The sequence below is a fragment of the Ranitomeya imitator genome, chromosome 9 (genome assembly GCF_032444005.1).
Source record: "Ranitomeya imitator isolate aRanImi1 chromosome 9, aRanImi1.pri, whole genome shotgun sequence".
NCBI lineage: Eukaryota > Metazoa > Chordata > Amphibia > Anura > Dendrobatidae > Ranitomeya > Ranitomeya imitator.
In genome coordinates this window covers 132,884,097-132,900,996 of record NC_091290.1, presented here as the reverse complement: position 1 = coordinate 132,900,996, position 16,900 = coordinate 132,884,097, and the positions used below count along the sequence as shown (strand labels likewise).

General features: G+C 43.1%; 1 protein-coding gene across 5 annotated transcripts in view; it reads left to right on the top strand.

The window, feature by feature from the left end:
* The window catches only part of LOC138648963 (serine/threonine-protein kinase Nek11-like), a 247,426-nt gene that overhangs the window by 200,469 nt on the left and 30,057 nt on the right, over positions 1 to 16,900 (top strand). For all 5 annotated transcript variants that reach the window (XM_069738971.1, XM_069738970.1, XM_069738973.1 and 2 more), the window contains 2 exons: positions 15,609 to 15,682; positions 16,513 to 16,573. In XM_069738971.1, coding sequence (XP_069595072.1) covers positions 15,609 to 15,682; positions 16,513 to 16,573 — 135 coding nt within the window. The remainder of the gene's footprint in view (positions 1 to 15,608; positions 15,683 to 16,512; positions 16,574 to 16,900) is intronic.

Sequence of the window (16,900 nt, the reverse complement as noted above, 5' to 3'; positions counted from 1 at the left end):
GGTAAGCAGCTCCTGTCCTGTGTTTCTGAGGATTCAAGGAACATAAGAATTTATTGAAATGATAAGGATAGCAGGGGGAAAATTTTTCCTAAGTCCCAAAAAGACTTTTTCTCAGCTCAGCTTGTGCTGAGCTGTTAATATATACAAATCAATTTGTTGCTAATTGTGTCAGAACATTAATCCAATCAGAATACTTGCCCAAAGGGGGGAGGCAGGCAAGCAGCCCTCCTGGATGCTGCTCAGGTGACACATCATTAGCCGCAGTACGTCCATCACTCGCCCTTACATGTATGTCTTTCAAGAATTGGTGGCTGACAATCTGAGCACGGGGAGAACATACAAACTCCTTGCAGATGTCGTCCATGGTGGGATTAGAACCCTGGACTCCCATGCTGCAGAGCACCAGTCCTTTCCACTGGGCTACCGTGCTGCTCAGAAGACAACCTTTTCAAAGTCATACATATTACTACCAGCACCTATGGGTAGATCAGGAAAAACTAAAGCAGGGACATTTGTAATTTTCCATGGTGGGATTTGAACACCGGACTCCTATACTGCAAAGCACCAGTGCTTTCCACTAGACCACTGTGCTACTCCAAAGATAACCTTTAGCAAAGTCATTGATATTACAACCAGCACCAATGGGAAGACTAAGAAAAACTAGAGCAGATCCATTTGCAAGTTCCCATGGTGGGATTTTAACCATGGACTCAAATGCTGCAAGGTACCAGTGCTTGCCACTGGGCTACTGTGTGGCTCGAAAGATACTTTTTGGCAAAGTCATTGATATTACTACCAGCACCAATGGAAAGATCAGGAAAAACTAGAGCACGTCCATTTGCAATTTCCCATTGTGGGATTCCAATCATTTACTCCCATGCTGCCAAGCACCAGTGCTTTCCTCTGGGCTACCATGCTGCTCGGAGTTTAACCTTTGGAAAGTCATTGATATTACTACCAGCACCAATGGGGGGACTAGGAAAAACTATAGAAAGTCCATTTGAAATTTCCTATGATGTAATTAGAACAGTGGACTCCAAAGCCGCAAAGCTCCAGTCCTTTCCACTGGACTACCATGCTGCTCGGAAGATAACCTTTGTCGAAGTCATTGATATTACTACCAGCACCTATGGGAAGACTAAGAAAAAGTAGAGCTGGTCCTTTGCCCATGGTGGGAGTTGAACCACGAACTCAAATGCTGCAAAGTACCAGCGCTTGCCACTGAGTTCCTGTGCTGCTCGAAAAGTGCAGTTTGGCAAAGTCATTGATATTACTACCAGCACCAATGGAAAGATCAGGAAAAACTAGAGAAGGTCCATTTGCTATTTCTCATGGTGGGATTTGAACCATGGACTCAAACATAGAAAAGCACCAGCGCTTTCCACTGGACCACCATGCTACTCAGAAGACAAATTTGGCAAAGTCATTGATATCACTACCAGCACCTATGGGAAGATCACAAAAAACTAGAACAACAGAGAGGTAGAATTTCTCAGACCTCAGTCAGAATTGAACTAAGATCACAAGCTCTTACAAGTTAAGGGAGCTAACCGGTTTGCCACCATAGTATTACCTGATGTCTTGCTCATCAATATTTCAATCAGTACCCAAAGACAGGTCATGAAAAGGAAGAGCCGGTTTCATTTAAGGTCTCTGATTTCATTTTCTAAGATGTGTCTGAGAGGAGGAATCTCATTCACCTTAGTCAGAGTTGAACTAAGGACCCAAGTGTAGGATGGTAATGGAGGTAACCACTGAGCCACTGAGCTGCCTGAGAGTTTGCTTTTGGCCAGATCATCTATATGACTCTCAGCATTTATGGGAAGGTCAGGAAAAACTAGAGCAGCTACCATTACAATCACTGACTACAATTTCTAAAGTACACCTGAGAGGAGGAACCTCATTGTCCTCAGTCAGAGTTGACCCCAGGACACCAGCAGTGATAACACCTGCGCCATCATGCTAGCTAAGCGCTAAACTCTGGGTAACTCATCAATATGACTCCCGGCACCTACGGGAAGGTCAGGAAAAACACATAGCTGCCCAACACATCTAACCAATCTGTTCATTGATTTCAATTTTTAAAGTGAGGTGGAAGGTGTCACAGCATTTTTTTTTTACGTCTTTGTTAGGTAGGCCCCATAAATCCCATGTTTTAGGGCATACATATATGCTAGCCACCTTAGGGAGAGACCCAAGTTGGGCTAAATGTAGCGGGACGAAAGAGACCGAAAAGCCCTCTACTTAAAGGAAATACATAGTGGATGCTTTCCTGAAACGGAAAGTACTTGCAAGCAGCATAATAGGGTCTCTCCCTAAGGTGGCTAGCATATATGTATCGCTTGCTCACCGAGCCCCACTCCATACAGCCAACCAATTCCAGCCCTGTGCTGATGAGGGCCTAAAGCCCGAAACACGTGTCCACAGGTAGGAATTGGTTGGCTGTGTAAATTTAGAAACTAATCCGCAGCATTGCACGCTTGGCGGTTCCAAGCGCTGTGGATTAGACAGGGGTGGAAAGAGATGATTTGCATAGCTCCGCCTACTGCAAAGGATTCTGGGTAAACCTGCTATTCTTTGTATTATGCTGCTTGCAAGTACTTTCCGTTTCAGGAAAGCATCCACTATGTTTTAGGGCAGCCAGTTTACATCGTGGTACATTGCTGCTCTGCCGGTATGAGTAGTAGATCAGGCATCAGGCTGATTTCCCGGTGGTGTCCGGTAATAACAGGCTGACACATTGAAAGGAAATCACTACAGGGGCTCATTAAGCGAATGGTAATTGATGTCTCCTCTGAGAACTGCAGAAAAGCAAACCAGGAACATAGCAATTACATGGTGTTTAGTTAGTAGCTATACTTTAGATAGCACTGGATTAAGGAAGACATGAAAAGCGCAGTCAGGGGGTTTACTAATACAGCGGAGACATTGACATATTGGGCTTGTATCATTCTGTAATGAGACCACGCCAGTCACACACGTTGCTAAACTAAAGAGAAAAAGAATTTGGAATTGCCCGTAATGCATTTTATTACCATTGTAGAGACTGTAACTCCAGATTATAGCACAAAAAGGGAAGAAAATTGGTCTCAGTTGGGAGAAGGAAGCCAAAAATGCATCTTCTCCATATTCTAGTTCGTTCTTAAACCTACATTAAAAAAAATATTTAAGTTCATTGATAAAGGAACAGTTTTGTATTTAGGCCGCCATCTAGCAAGCACCATCGGCATTGGAATGCAGAAGGTCACCATGAAGCTTCTGGAATCAAGTGCAAAAATTTAGGAACTCACCATCATGCACCATTTACTATACTGGTGTCTTGTATGGCAGAGGGGCATTTGGAGTCCATCAGATGACTGATCTGAGTGACCTCTGCACCCCTATTTCCCATCCCATTATTGGGGGTAACACATCTGTACAATTATAGAGAAGTGCATGACTGTTTTGTGCTACCATCATTTCTACACCATAGGTTGCATTTAGTCCTTGCTCATGACAGTTTTGAAAAGTGGACTTTGCTTGCAGTTTTTGGTTTATTTGGGTCGCAAAGCAAGGAATAAGGAAAAAAACAATCATTTGGGCCATAGGGAAAATCAGATTGGCCACTTTTTAGTTCCAATTGGGTAAAGGAGGTAGGCAGATTGTTTATAATGGACAGCCTTCCCTTTGCTTTAGTTTAATGCAGTGGTAAAGATATTGGGGATGCTGAGGTAGCAGTGGGACATGGATCCTGATTTCTGATCGTACCTAAATAGACCTTCCAAACATCCTGGATCAAGCAGGACAGTCCCAAACTTAGGAAGCTGTCCTACTATCCTGGGAGGTCAGTGGCATGTCCTAACTTCAACTATGTGATGGGCAATGTGGGGGCATAATGTGTGTGGTGAGCCACTGTGTGCACCATACTTTGTGTGTGGGAATGTAATGTGGAGGCATCATACTGTGTGTGGGGGAATGGATTGTGGGGGCATCATACTCTGGGGGGCATTCTGGAGGCATCATACATTGTGTCGTGGGCACCATGGAGCCATCATAGTATGGGGGCATCATACCGTGTTGGACATCATACTGTGTTTGGTAGATCATTGTGGGGCATCGTACTGTGGTAAGACTTTGTGGGTATTATAGTGTGTGGTGGGTATCATACTATGTGTGTTGGTCTACTGTGGGGGAATCATACTGTGTGCGGTAGGAACTGTGGAGGCATTATAGTATGTGTTGGGACATCATATTATGTGGTCGGGTCACTGAGAGCATCATACTATGTGGTGAACCACATACGTTATTTAGGGAATATACTGTGGGGGCATCATACTCTGTGTGGAGAAATATACTGTAGATGCATCATGCTTTGTGGTGGGTATGGTAGGGGCATCATACTGTGTATGAGAAAATGTACTGTGCGAGCCTCATACTGTGTGAGGGGGAATGTACAGTAAGTGCATCATACTGTGTGAGGGGAATGTACTGTGGGGACATCATACTGTGTGAGGGGGAATGTACAGTGAGTGCATCATACTGTGTGTGGGGAATGTACTGTGGGGACATCACACTGTGTGTGGGGAATGTACTGTGGGGACATCACACTGTGTGTGGGGAATGTACTGTGGGGACATCATATTGTGTGTGGGAGAATGTACTGTGGGGACATCACACTGTGTGTGGGGAATGTACTGTGGGGACATCATACTGTGTGAGGGGAATGTACTGTGGGGACATCATACTGTGTGAGGGGGAATGTACAGTGAGTGCATCATACTGTGTGTGGGGAATGTACTGTGGGGACATCACACTGTGTGTGGGGAATGTACTGTGGGGAAATCACACTGTGTGTGGGGAATGTACTGTGGGGACATCATATTGTGTGTGGGGGAATGTACTGTGGGGACATCACACTGTGTGTGGGGAATGTACTGTGGGGACATCATATTGTGTGTGGGGGAATGTACTGTGGGGACATCATACTGTGTGTGGAGAACGTAGTGTGGGGACATCATACTGTGTGTGGGGAATGTACTATGGGGACATCATACTGTGTGTGGGGGAATGTACTGTGGGGACATCATACTGTGTGTGGAGAACGTACTGTGGGGACATCATACTGTGTGTGGGGGAATGTACTGTGGGGACATCATACTGTTTGTGGGGGGATGTACTGTGGGGCATCATACTGTGTGTGGAGAATGTACTGTGGGGACATCATACTGTGTGTGGGGGAATGTACTGTGGGGGGAGGGGTGTGTGGGGGAGTGTACTATGGGGACATCATACTGTGTGTGGGGGAATGTACTGTGGGGACATCATACTGTGTGTGGGGGAATGTACTGTGGGGACATCATACTGTTTGTGGGGGGATGTACTGTGGGGCATCATACTGTGTGTGGAGAATGTACTGTGGGGACATCGTACTGTGTGTGGGGGAATGTACTGTGGGGACATCGTACTGTGTGTGGGGGAATGTACTGTGGGGACATCATACTGTGTGTGGGGAATGTACTGTGGGGACATCATACTGTGTGTGGGGAATGTACTGTGGGGACATCATACTGTGTGTGGAGAATGTACTGTGGGGACATCATACTGTATGTGGGGGGATGTACTGTGGGGACATCATCCTGTGTGTGGGGGAATGTACTGTGGGGACATGATACTGTGTGTGTGGTGGAATGTACTGTGGGGACATCATACTGTGTGTAGGGGAAAGTACTGTGGGGACATCATACTGTGTGTGGGGGAATGTACTGTGGGGACATCATACTGTGTGTGTGGTGGAATGCACTCTGGGGACATGATACTGTGTATGGAGGAATGTACTGTGGGGGCATCATACTGTGTGTGTGGGGGAATGCACTCTGGGGACATCATACTGTGTATGGAGGAATGTACTGTGGGGACATCATACTGTGTGTGTGGGGGAATGCACTCTGGGGACATCATACTGTGTGTGGGGAATGTACTGTGGGGACATGATACTGTGTGTGGGGGAATGTACTGTGGGGACAACATTCTGTGTGTGGGGGAAAGTACAGTGAGTGCATCAGTGTATCATAATTTGTGGGAACAATGTAGAGGCATCATACTGTGTGAGGGGAATGTACTGTGGGGACATCATACTGTGTGTGGGGAAATATACTCTTGAGGACATCATACTGTGTGTGGGGGGGGGATGTACTGTGGGGACATCATACTCTGTGTGTGTGTGGGAGGGAATGTACTATGGGGACATCATACTGTGTGTGTGGGGGGAATGTACTGTGGGGACATAGTACTGTGTGTGGGGAAATGTACTGTGGGGACATCATACTGTGTGTGTGGGGGGAATGTATTGTGGGGACATCATACTGTCTGTGGGGAGAATGTACTGTGGGGACAACATACTGTGTGTGGGGAGAATGTACTGTGGGACATCATACTGTGTGTGGGGGGAATGTACTGTGGGGACATCATAGTGTGTGAGGGGAATGTACTGTGGAGACATCATACTGTCTGTGGGGAGAATGAACTGTGGGACATCATACTGTGTGTGGGGGGAATGTACTGTCGGGACATCATACTGTGTGTGTGTGAGTGAATGTTCTGTAAGGACATCATACTGTGGGTGGGGGGAATGTACTGTGGGGACATCATACTGTGTGTGAGGGACTATTTTGAGGGCATCATACTGTGTGTGGTGGGTTATAGTGGAGCCATGATTTTGTGTAGTGAGTCATTCAGGAGGCATTATAGTATGTGTGAGGGGTTCATACTGTGTGGGGGGGATACTGAGGGCATCATTCTGTGTGTAGTGGGCACTGTGGTGGCTATATGTGAACCATAGTGGGCTTCACTAGGAGCAATATATTTGTGTGGGTGCATATAAAGCACTGGGAGAGGTTAGGGATGGGTCTTAGCACTGCAGTATGTGTTCCTCTTTCCTAGCCTTCACATTTGGTACGTATACCTAAGAACCCCTTTGCCACTTAAAAATACTCCAGTGTTCTGAATGGTGCATGGTAGATGGGTGGTCCTCGCATGGATCCAGCTTATTCTTTTACTTATATTCATTATTTTTCCATCCTAGGATGTCATCACCTTGCGTTCTCCTCTTTGTCTGACCCTGTCTGCAGATATAACCGTCTGAGCTCCTTCTGACAAGCAGGATAGATTTTTCACCGTGCGCTGGAGTCCCTGTATTTCCCTTTGGGGTGTGCGAGCTCCGCCAGTTAGCTTGTGATCAGATAGGAGAGGACAGACAACTATTACCGGCTGTCAGTATCTGGATCTTATATATATCTATATAAAGCTGCACAGGAGACCAGGAAAGCCTCAGCGATATGGACACATATATTATTGATAAGTAATAATGTAGCAAAAGCAAATGTACCGGTAATTCCCTATATGTGTATGGTGCCGCCGCCTGTGTCCTGTACGGTATTGTATCCACATCCCCCTCTCCTAATTATATGGCCTGGAGCCCCGTGGTAGGAAATGAACTGAAGGAGACGAGAGAGATGCAAACTCCACTTATCACCAGTAATATACAAGATCAGGACGGAGGGGATATTTTGGTTCATTTTGCAATAGAGGAAATATAAATCATTGTAGACAGTACAGTACACAAATTAATTGCAAAAAATGTATGGGGGAAAAAAAATGAACGTTTGTAGTTTTTTTTTTTTTTACCAAGTTGCAATACCCCATACATCCTGTGGACTGGTGGGGCACTGTTCTTGGAGGACGGTAGCTATCATTTTCTAATTCTAAACAGTGATTTTTAAACTTGAGAGTGATAAAGAGAAATCAATTATGCATCTAGAATACGAGATCCTACACTATTATGGCTGGAGATGGCACTGAGTGAGCCAGTGACAAGAATTGTACACAATGATGTGGTGCCAAGGAGTTATCCCTTTAAAAAAAAAGGCCCACACTGACCCCGTGGTTTACAAAACTTGTGTCCTACCATTTTAGGTCCACATACCTCAATATGTAATAGCATAAATAATAGTAAATATATCCCAAGACAACGTGTCCTCTGGTTGTTACAGCTCCACACATTGCGTCTCGACGCGTTTCTAATCGCAATTGTCATTGCAATGGATAAAAGAAAATATTGTGCCAAAATATGGTCCGCAGAACCTGAATATTTTTTCTCTCTGCCTGTTTGCTTACTTTCAATTATATCTTGCTTTACACATTTTTATTTTTTATCTATTTATTTATTTTGTTTTTAATTTTTCAATAGATTTTTCATTGTAAGCAATCGTGATTGGACAGTGCCTAGATTCTAGCGGTTCCATCCTCTTCTCAGAAGTGACATCCACTTTTTTCCACCTCCGCCAAGTATTTCTCAAAACCCGAAGTGGAAAAAAAAAACACTCAAAACTCTGAAAATATAAACAGTAAAGTGGTTTTACCATAAAAATGAGTAGGACGAGTCTTTCAAGCTTTTGTGTCTCAAATAGGTTTTTTTAAAGTGGACCCATGCCAAAAAAAACCTCCTAAAAACTCAATGTGCAGACTACGGAATGTGTCCAAAATTTTGAACAGTAAAAATCAGGGTGCCGAAACCCTGGTCAATCACTAAAATCAAGATGCAAAAGCTTTGCCATGAAGTGGGCATAGATCTCAACCGATGAAAAATTCCAACTTGTCAAACATTTTTTGAAGGTTCAGCTACTCTTTAAGTGGTGTTTGGCCGAGCTACTGTACCTAGAGTCCAGATTTTGGGTGGGAAAGTCTTAGGAATTAGGACCCACTCAAAACGAGGGTGGTTCTGACATTTTTAAAGGTGCCATGTAGTGACGGGGCAAGGATTAAATGTCCTGATTTTGGCTATTAGAGTGTTGGCACTGTCTTTCACTAGGGGGACTTGTCAGGGAGTCACAAAAACATTGAACTTTAGGAAGGCAAAGTTTGAACAGCTTAGAGATGCCCTTAATCTGGTAGACTGGGACAATATCCTCAGAAATAAGAATACAGATAATAAATGGGAAATGTTTAAGAACATCCTAAATAGGCAGTGTAAGCGGTTTATACCTTGTGGGAATAAAAGGACTAGAAATAGGAAAAACCCAATGTGGCTAAACAAAGAAGTAAGACAGGCAATTAACAGTAAAAAGAAAGCATTTGCACTACTAAAGCAGGATGGCACCATTGAAGCTCTAAAAAACTATAGGGAGAAAAATACTTTATCTAAAAAACTAATTAAAGCTGCCAAAAAGGAAACAGAGAAGCACATTGCTAAGGAGAGTAAAACTAATCCCAAACTGTTCTTCAACTATATCAATAGTAAAAGAATAAAAACTGAAAATGTAGGCCCCTTAAAAAATAGTGAGGAAAGAATGGTTGTAAATGACGAGGAAAACAAGAAACAATGAAAACCCTATATTAAGGGTCACCAATCTAACCCAAGAAGAGGTGCGAAACCGGCTAAATAAGATTAAAATAGATAAATCTCCGGGTCCGGATGGCATACACCCACGAGTACTAAGAGAACTAAGTAATGTAATAGATAAACCATTATTTCTTATTTTTAGGGACTCTATGGCGACAGGGTCTGTTCCGCAGGACTGGCGCATAGCAAATGTGGTGCCAATATTCAAAAAGGGCTCTAAAAGTGAACCTGGAAATTATAGGCCAGTAAGTCTAACCTCTATTGTTGGTAAAATATTTGAAGGGTTTCTGAGGGATGTTATTCTGGATTATCTCAATGAGAATAACTGTTTAACTCCATATCAGCATGGGTTTATGAGAAATCGCTCCTGTCAAACCAATCTAATCAGTTTTTATGAAGAGGTAAGCTATAGACTGGACCACGGTGAGTCATTGGACGTGGTATATCTCGATTTTTCCAAAGCGTTTGATACCGTGCCGCACAAGAGGTTGGTACACAAAATGAGAATGCTTGGTCTGGGGGAAAATGTGTGTAAATGGGTTAGTAACTGGCTTAGTGATAGAAAGCAGAGGGTGGTTATAAATGGTATAGTCTCTAACTGGGTCGCTGTGACCAGTGGGGTACCGCAGGGGTCAGTATTGGGACCTGTTCTCTTCAACATATTCATTAATGATCTGGTAGAAGGTTTACACAGTAAAACATCGATATTTGCAGATGATACAAAACTATGTAAAGCAGTTAATACAAGAGAAGATAGTATTCTGCTACAGATGGATCTGGATAAGTTGGAAACTTGGGCTGAAAGGTGGCAGATGAGGTTTAACAATGATAAATGTAAGGTTATACACATGGGAAGAGGGAATCAATATCACCATTACACACTGAACGGGAAACCACTGGGTAAATCTGACAGGGAGAAGGACTTGGGGATCCTAGTTAATGATAAACTTACCTGGAGCAGCCAGTGCCAGGCAGCAGCTGCCAAGGCAAACAGGATCATGGGGTGCATTAAAAGAGGTCTGGATACACATGATGAGAGCATTATACTGCCTCTGTACAAATCCCTAGTTAGACCGCACATGGAGTACTGTGTCCAGTTTTGGGCACCGGTGCTCAGGAAGGATATAATGGAACTAGAGAGAGTACAAAGGAGGGCAACAAAATTAATAAAGGGGATGGGAGAACTACAATACCCAGATAGATTAGCGAAATTAGGATTATTTAGTCTAGAAAAAAGACGACTGAGGGGCGATCTAATAACCATGTATAAGTATATAAGGGGACAATACAAATATCTCGCTGAGGATCTGTTTATACCAAGGAAGGTGACGGGCACAAGGGGGCATTCTTTGCGTCTGGAGGAGAGAAGGTTTTTCCACCAACATAGAAGAGGATTCTTTACTGTTAGGGCAGTGAGAATCTGGAATTGCTTGCCTGAGGAGGTGGTGATGGCGAACTCAGTCGAGGGGTTCAAGAGAGGCCTGGATGTCTTCCTGGAGCAGAACAATATTGTATCATACAATTATTAGGTTCTGTAGAAGGACGTAGATCTGGGTATTTATTATGATGGAATATAGGCTGAACTGGATGGACAAATGTCTTTTTTCGGCCTTACTAACTATGTTACTATGTTACATGTAAACAATGAAGGGGTCGGGGTCCTGACTACAGTGCTGTGACCTCTTCATTCTGCAAATCGGTGTACAATCTATTAATCAGACCTATTCTGACTCCCTAACTAGGCTGTGAGTGTGAGACTGTCTCTTGTGTGAGTACTAATACTCACACACATCTCTTTTTGTGAGTATTAGTACGTAGAGAGAGTTCTTGGCTCTCTACGTACTAGTACTCACGCAAAGAGATTTCATTAGATAGCTTGACTCAACTGCAGAGGCACGTATGATGATTTCTTTTCAAGCTGAATTCTTATAGTTGTTCACAATTATAGTAGGTAAAAAAGATTATACTGGACCAGGGATGCAATACACTAGCTTCATAACATGGCTGACCTAGTCAGAATGAGGAAAATGAAGGGAGGAGTTACTGACATCAGAGATGGGAAGGCAGACAGTGAGAGCGACAAGGCAAACTTCTAAAAGGCAAACTGTCACGATAATGTAAAATACCATGGTCTGAAAATTTTTTGCAGATGTGACCATTGTCCTAGACACACACTGCAGCTTGGACCCCCCTTCTCTCCCCTCTCTGCACTTGCACATACCACAAACAAAGCCCTACGGCAGATACACTGTGCAACTTGATACTAATGTGTGAGCAGGGTGTGGCTTTTAAAATGCAGACGACCTAGCCACTCGTTCCCCCTCCCTTCTCACTCAGGAATGTCTTTGTTAGAGGGACTGCAAAGCGTAAATTCTGAGGAAAGGGTGCATATCATTAGTCAGCCCACTTAGTGATGTCACGACGAGAGAGCATATCTTTTACGCCTGCTGAGTAGTGGCTGAGTCTTGGCCCAGGAAGCGAGCTAACACCAGCTCCGCAAAGCTGTTCTATGCATCTGGATGTATTTATCCTCCTAAGCCACAGGCTAGCCAAAATGATACCATGACATAACGACCTGTAAGTGTTCTCTTTTCAATGTTAATCCTATTTTATTTTGTAATCTGTAATGTATATATGAAATGTCTTCTTAATAATATCTAATACTTTGTAAACACTGCCTAACTTTTTATGGAGTAAAATATATAATTTACTAGCTGTCTCTTCCTTCTCTATGAACTAACTGTTGCTTCCTCTAAAGTGAATTATGCCACTGATTTGGGTTGGCTCCGGACCCATTAACCTTTGGTGCAATCGGAGCTGGTGGCAGCATACTTTGTTCTGTGCGATTTGGAAGCTTTCTATCAATGGTGGCGTTGTTAATTATTGTTCCCACCTGAGTGGGAGTAGTTAATCGCCCTTGCTGCAGTGAGCCCAATAGCCAGTACATAGCAGGCAGCCTTTCTGGCGACTAATTACCCAAGGTCCAGTACCTAATCTGACCTGAGGGTAAGGGGGCGCCAGAGAGCTGTAGGTTCCAAACTGGAACTGGGAAGTGGGATATACAGTGGGGCAAAAAAGTATTTAGTCAGTCAGCAATAGTGCAAGTTCCACCACTTAAAAAGATGAGAGGCGTCTGTAATTTACATCATAGGTAGACCTCAACTATGGGAGACAAACTGAGAAAAAAAAAATCCAGAAAATCACATTGTCTGCTTTTTTAACATTTTATTTGCATATTATGGTGGAAAATAAGTATTTGGTCAGAAACAAAATTTCATCTCAATACTTTGTAATATATCCTTTGTTGGCAATGACAGAGGTCAAACGTTTTCTGTAAGTCTTCACAAGGTTGCCACACACTGTTGTTGGTATGTTGGCCCACTCCTCCATGCAGATCTCCTCTAGAGCAGTGATGTTTTTGGCTTTTCACTTGGCAACACGGACTTTCAACTCCCTCCAAAGGTTTTCTATAGGGTTGAGATCTGGAGACTGGCTAGGCCACTCCAGGACCTTGAAATGCTTCTTACGAAGCCACTCCTTCGTTGCCCTGGCGGTGTGCTTTGGATCATTGTCATGTTGAAAGACCCAGCCACGTTTCATCTTCAATGCCCTTGCTGATGGAAGGAGGTTTGCACTCAAAATCTCACGATACATGGCCCCATTCATTCTTTCATGTACCCGGATCAGTCGTCCTGGCCCCTTTGCAGAGAAACAGCCCCAAAGCATGATGTTTCCACCACCATGCTTTACAGTAGGTATGGTGTTTGATGGATGCAACTCAGTATTCTTTTTCCTCCAAACACGACAAGTTGTGTTTCTACCAAACAGTTCCAGTTTGGTTTCATCAGACCATAGGACATTCTCCCAAAACTCCTCTGGATCATCCAAATGCTCTCTAGTAAACTTCAGACGGGCCCGGACATGTACTGGCTTAAGCAGTGGGACACGTCTGGCACTGCAGGATCTGAGTCCATGGTGGCGTAGTGTGTTACTTATGGTAGGCCTTGTTACATTGGTCCCAGCTCTCTGCAGTTCATTCACTAGGTCCCCCCGCGTGGTTCTGGGATTTTTGCTCACCGTTCTTGTGATCATTCTGACCCCACGGGGTGGGATTTTGCGTGGAGCCCCAGATCGAGGGAGATTATCAGTGGTCTTGTATGTCTTCGATTTTCTAATTATTGCTTCCACTGTTGATTTCTTCACCCCAAGCTGGTTGGCTATTGCAGATTCAGTCTTCCCAGCCTGGTGCAGGGCTACAATTTTGTTTCTGGTGTCCCTTGACAGCTCTTTGGTCTTCACCATAGTGGAGTTTGGAGTCAGACTGTTTGAGGGTGTGCACAGGTGTCTTTTTATACTGATAACAAGTTTAAACAGGTGCCATTACTACAGGTAATGAGTGGAGGAAAGAGGAGACTCTTAAAGAAGAAGTTACAGGTCTGTGAGAGCCAGAAATCTTGATTGTTTGTTTCTGACCAAATACTTATTTTCCACCATAATATGCAAATAAAATGATAAAAAAACAGACAATGTGATTTTCTGGATTTTTTTTCCTCAGTTTGTCTCCCATAGTTGAGGTCTACCTATGATGTAAATTACAGACGCCTCTCATCTTTTTAAGTGGTGGAACTTGCACTATTGCTGACTGACTAAATACTTTTTTGCCCCACTGTAGATAAATCCCCTTCAGAAGGAACCAGGGGCCATCAAACAACCCCGGTTCGTGACAAATTAGTGTGAGTAGTGAGGACGATAAAGGTATCCTCCCCGAGATCCCTAACCCGTTGTTGGGATCCGTGACATATTTTTGACAGCACGGTGTGAACTGAGACACAAACCTTATTGAATAGCAATGCAACAACACAATACTATATGATTCCCAAGTTGTGGGACATGACAAGACCCCAAATAAACAAGCATTGATAGCTATGCTAAAGTTCCCAGATGACCCCTTTAAGTGTACACATGTTGATTGTCCATATGTTTCCTAATTAGGAAATTACAGAGCATTTGCCCTTTCTATTTGCATGAAAGTACAGATGATTAATCTGAGTGATGTGATAATGAAACGAACGACCATCATGGATACAATTTATGCCTTAGTTAGAATGCATTTTTCCACTTTCCACCTACTCGCTTCCTATAGCAGTAACATTTTTTTGCACTTAGGCTTCTATAGTCATAATAAAAATCCACTTGGAAGCCAAGTATTGTCATGTTTTCCAGTTCATGCCGCTATCTCATCGAGATCATATTATTCCATGATGAATAATCTGTTCTCTGCTTCTTAGCAAAAGCAATATATTGATGATAACAATAAACCTTTTCCAAGGACACTGAGCAAGGTCATTTCATGCAGACTCTATAAGCTCCAACGATCTTCTGATACATTACTGAAACCTCATGTTTATTAAATATTGGAGAGATCGGCCCGTGTACATAGCTGTATTATACTCCAGAGCTGCATTCACAATTCTTCAAGTCTTATTAAAAACTAATTCCTTTCTTTGAGTAAGAAAAAACAACCATTTTTCATCAATGAGTCAAATCCAATTTTCATCCAATTTTATCCATTTTTGGCCATTGTGTCCATTTTTTCGTAGATGCAAAAAAAAAGAAAAAAACTCCAATCTCCATTTATTTATTTTATTTATTTTTTAAGACAATTGGTCTCACAAAAAAAGCAGGCATTTGATCATCCCATATACTATAATGGGTCGGTGTTTTACCCATAAAAAATACAGATATAACATGTACCGTACATCTAATATGACCTTATGTATTGGGTCTTAAAGGGAATCTGTCAACAGGTTTTTGTTATGTAATCTGAGAACAGCAGGATATGGGGTCTGAGACCCCGATTCCAGCGATGTATCACTTGCTGGGTTGCTTGCTGTCATTTTGATATAATCACAGTTTTTCGGCTGCAGAGCTCGGAATGCTGAGCTCTGTATAACTCCACCCACACCACTGAATGGCAGATTTTTGTGTACACTGTGCATAGGCAGAAAACTCCAAATCAGTGATGGGGATGCGGTTGGACCAGGAGGTATGAGACACCTAGTCCTGTAGTGATGATAATCTCCTGATGATAAAACACTAAATAGCAAAACACAGCCCAGTAAATGACACATTGCTGGAATCAGGGTATCTACATCTACATCATGCTGCTCTCAGATTACATAGATACAGATTCGCCTGGATTATGATCTGTATTTTCTTTTGTTCCGCACAGACATCTGCAGTGAAGAAGAGGAGTCCACGGGCGGATCATTGCTCACAATCTCTCTGCCTTTGTCCGAGCAACAGGTGAGTGTTAGCATCCGGGTAAAACAATCCAATCCTGACAACCCGGGCGCAAGAAGAGTTGTTTGACAACCTGGTAGCTGAGGTACTTTTTTCTGAAACGTCACCTTTTACCTTTCTCTGTTTTTGTGCTACTCTTTTAAATAAAGAAAAATAAAGAATTTATTAAATATAAAAATGAAAGTTCACTTCTACAGTATATTGAACAAGGTTGCATTTTTGAAAAAAAAAAAAAAACAGCTCCACTTTAGCCTACAGGTTGTGTCAGGTATTGCAGCTCAGCTCCGTTCAAGCAGAACCAAACCCAGACCCTTGTATCGTTATAGTAAGTGTTTATATTGTATCTGTACATTATGCTGTATAGTATGTGATATTCCGCGGCTAATTTCGCCCCCTTACCACCATTGGACCAGTGATTGTCACAAATTATACGACCTGAGATCCTAATTTAAGCTGAAAAATTTAATACTCCGACCTACAAATGGCACTAAGACAATAGCGGATAACAGGTCTCGGAGACATCGCTGTCACCAGGTAAACTACATATCGACCAACGTCCAATATTGTTTTCACGTTTAGCCATGTCTATAGTCTGAGCTGTCCTGCAGTACCAGACACAGCCTGTGGATGAGTGCGGCGCTGTATCTAGGGACAGAGATCTTTTTTTTTTTTCATTTCTGAGCAATATAAAATTACCGTATGTGCAGGAAATGTTTTTGCTTTTTGGACTTTCTTCTCTGAATGTATTATCTACAAAACCATCCAGTCCTTTACTCCTCTTTGCAGCATGTTATGTGTCACATCCTCTGATAATGCTCATTGTGTTCTTACAGAGCAGCACATTAAGTGCCTACCAGAGCTGCCTGCAGAAATTCCTCGACTGCGGCAGTGACAGTGAGTAGCTGCTTACATTTCCTATTCTACAATGGAATGCTAAACACATCAATGTGCGGACTGTTCTTCCATGAGAGCGAACTACAAGTGTCAGCTCTGGGGTATAATGCAGGATCAGTAATGTAATGTATGTACACAGTGACTGCACCAGCAGAATAGTGAGTGCAGCTCTGGGGTATAATACAGCAGGTAACTCAGGATCAGTAATGTAATGTATGTACACAGTGACTGCACCAGCAGAATAGTGAGTGCAGCTCTGGGGTATAATACAGGATGTAACTCGGGATCAGTAATGTAATGTATGTACACAGTGACTGCACCAGCAGA